The sequence below is a fragment of the Phaseolus vulgaris genome, chromosome 4 (genome assembly GCF_000499845.2).
Source record: "Phaseolus vulgaris cultivar G19833 chromosome 4, P. vulgaris v2.0, whole genome shotgun sequence".
Taxonomy (NCBI): domain Eukaryota; kingdom Viridiplantae; phylum Streptophyta; class Magnoliopsida; order Fabales; family Fabaceae; genus Phaseolus; species Phaseolus vulgaris.
In genome coordinates this window covers 15,555,020-15,557,002 of record NC_023756.2, presented here as the reverse complement: position 1 = coordinate 15,557,002, position 1,983 = coordinate 15,555,020, and the positions used below count along the sequence as shown (strand labels likewise).

General features: G+C 39.6%; 1 protein-coding gene across 1 annotated transcript; it reads right to left on the bottom strand.

The window, feature by feature from the left end:
* Positions 1–628: 628 nt before the first annotated feature.
* Positions 629–1,159, bottom strand: LOC137838347 (uncharacterized). The gene has a single exon (XM_068647591.1). The coding sequence runs from the start codon at positions 1,157–1,159 to the stop codon at positions 629–631; it is 531 nt and encodes a 176-aa protein (XP_068503692.1).
* Positions 1,160–1,983: the final 824 nt, after the last annotated feature.

Here is a 1,983-nt window from a genome sequence, read left to right as displayed (position 1 = left end):
TTTAAGCTTGGGGGCCATGGAGCCATGTAGAACATGTCGCCTTCCTTGTACATTGAATTCCATAGTGAGTTTGTCGAAATTCCATAAAATATCGCCCAATATTATGAGCCACTCAATTCCCAACACTAAATCACAACACCACAAAGGAAGGAGTAGCATATCAGCAGTAAAAGTTGTGTGCTGAATTGTCCAACTAAATTTTTTGACCATGGAAGATATCTTGATCTTTGACCCATCTGCTACCACGACATTCAAAGGGGCAATCGTTTCAATTATGCACCCATATTTTTGAGCCATTTGGGTATCTAAGAAATTATGAGTGTTGCCACTATCAATGAGAATATGTAAAGGTCGTTTTTTATGATATCCAGTTATTCTCATAGTTCTAACCCCAGCCAACCCTGTTAATGCATTGACTGAGATTTGTGGTTCCTTCCATTGCGATAAGTCAGTCACGTCACTGGGAGGACTATCATGTGCATCATCTTCTTCCTCTATCTCCATGACGTGAAGCTGTAATTTCTTGTGTACCCTACTGTGCTCCATTGAGTAGGGTTCATCACAAAAATAACAAAGGCCTTGGGTTGTGCGTTATGTTATGAACTCCGGCATTAAGTGGCGTGTGGGTTTAGGTTTGTGGACCGCATTGATATGAGCTGACGATGATAGAGGCACTGGGGCTGGACCTAAGACTCCCCTGTGGAATTTGGTCGTTGACTTGCTGAGAACTGGCTGCTTCATATGTCCTGGCCAAAGTAAATGCATGTTGTAGAGATGTAGGCTGGAACATGCGTACCATCATTTGGATGTCTTGCTTTAAGCCACCAAGGAAGCAGCTGAGAATATGATCATTAGCTAACTTTAATCTTGTAATGATTGAATCGAACTCTTCATGATAAGCATCAACTGAAGTCTTTTGTCGTAGACACATCAACGCAACCATGGGATCATCGCCAATTGCACCAAACTGATCTTTTAGACTTTTGGTGAATCCTGGCCATGAAGGTGCATCCATATCTAATTCAGAGTTCATAAGTGTGGTATGCCATTGCAAGGCCTTGCCTTCTAGATGCCAATTGTACCTTGAATTCCTCTGGAATCTGGTCAATGAGAAAATAATTTTCGCATTGATAAATCCAATGGTTAACATTTTCGCCATTGAATCGGGGAAAGTCGATGCGTGCCAACCGCGTGCGACAAACATAAGAAGACCCCGTTCAAGGTCCGCGCGACATTGTGTCATGTGAGGTCTAGGGGAGCGTTCACCTCGAGATTGAGTAAGTAAATCCTAGATGGTGTCTTTCATAGAAAGAGTCAAGGTTTCCTTCAACGTAGTCGCGAGTTCCATAAACCTATTATCCATCCTTTGGGAGATTCGATCTTCCATCTCCTTAGTAGCTTGAGCGGAGCGTGTTGAATCTGCAATTGAAAGTACTGGAAGGTCCTAGCTGAAACCAATTGATATGACTGATCGTGTGTAGAAGCGTATAGGTCCTCTCGTAAGAGATTTCGAAGAACGATTAGGCTTTGGACAAAGGGAACCTTTATGGCTTCCGATTATACCAAGAACAAGAACAATGATAGAGAATTGAGAAAAGGAAACAAAGTGCATATATTATTCGTATCTCTAATAATAGTTCAATACTCTATTTATAGAGTACTAAAGATTACAAATGATAGAGATAAATGATAGAAAGATAAATGATAGAAACTGTTAATTAAATCCTAACTAATTAAATCCCAACTAAAGATAAATGATAAAACTACTAATTAAATCATAACTAATTAAATCATAAACTTTAGAATATAAAGAGTTTTACAATGCATTGGAATTTATGTGCGTGCGATGGAAACCTAAACTTTGGGAAGTGTAAGGAAAAGCTTATAGAAGTAGCTTTCCTTATTTGAACTTTTTCCCTTTTCTAGGAAAAGCTTTTATGTTCATTCAATGCATTGCTCAACGCTCGAAGCTCTTCGTTTGGA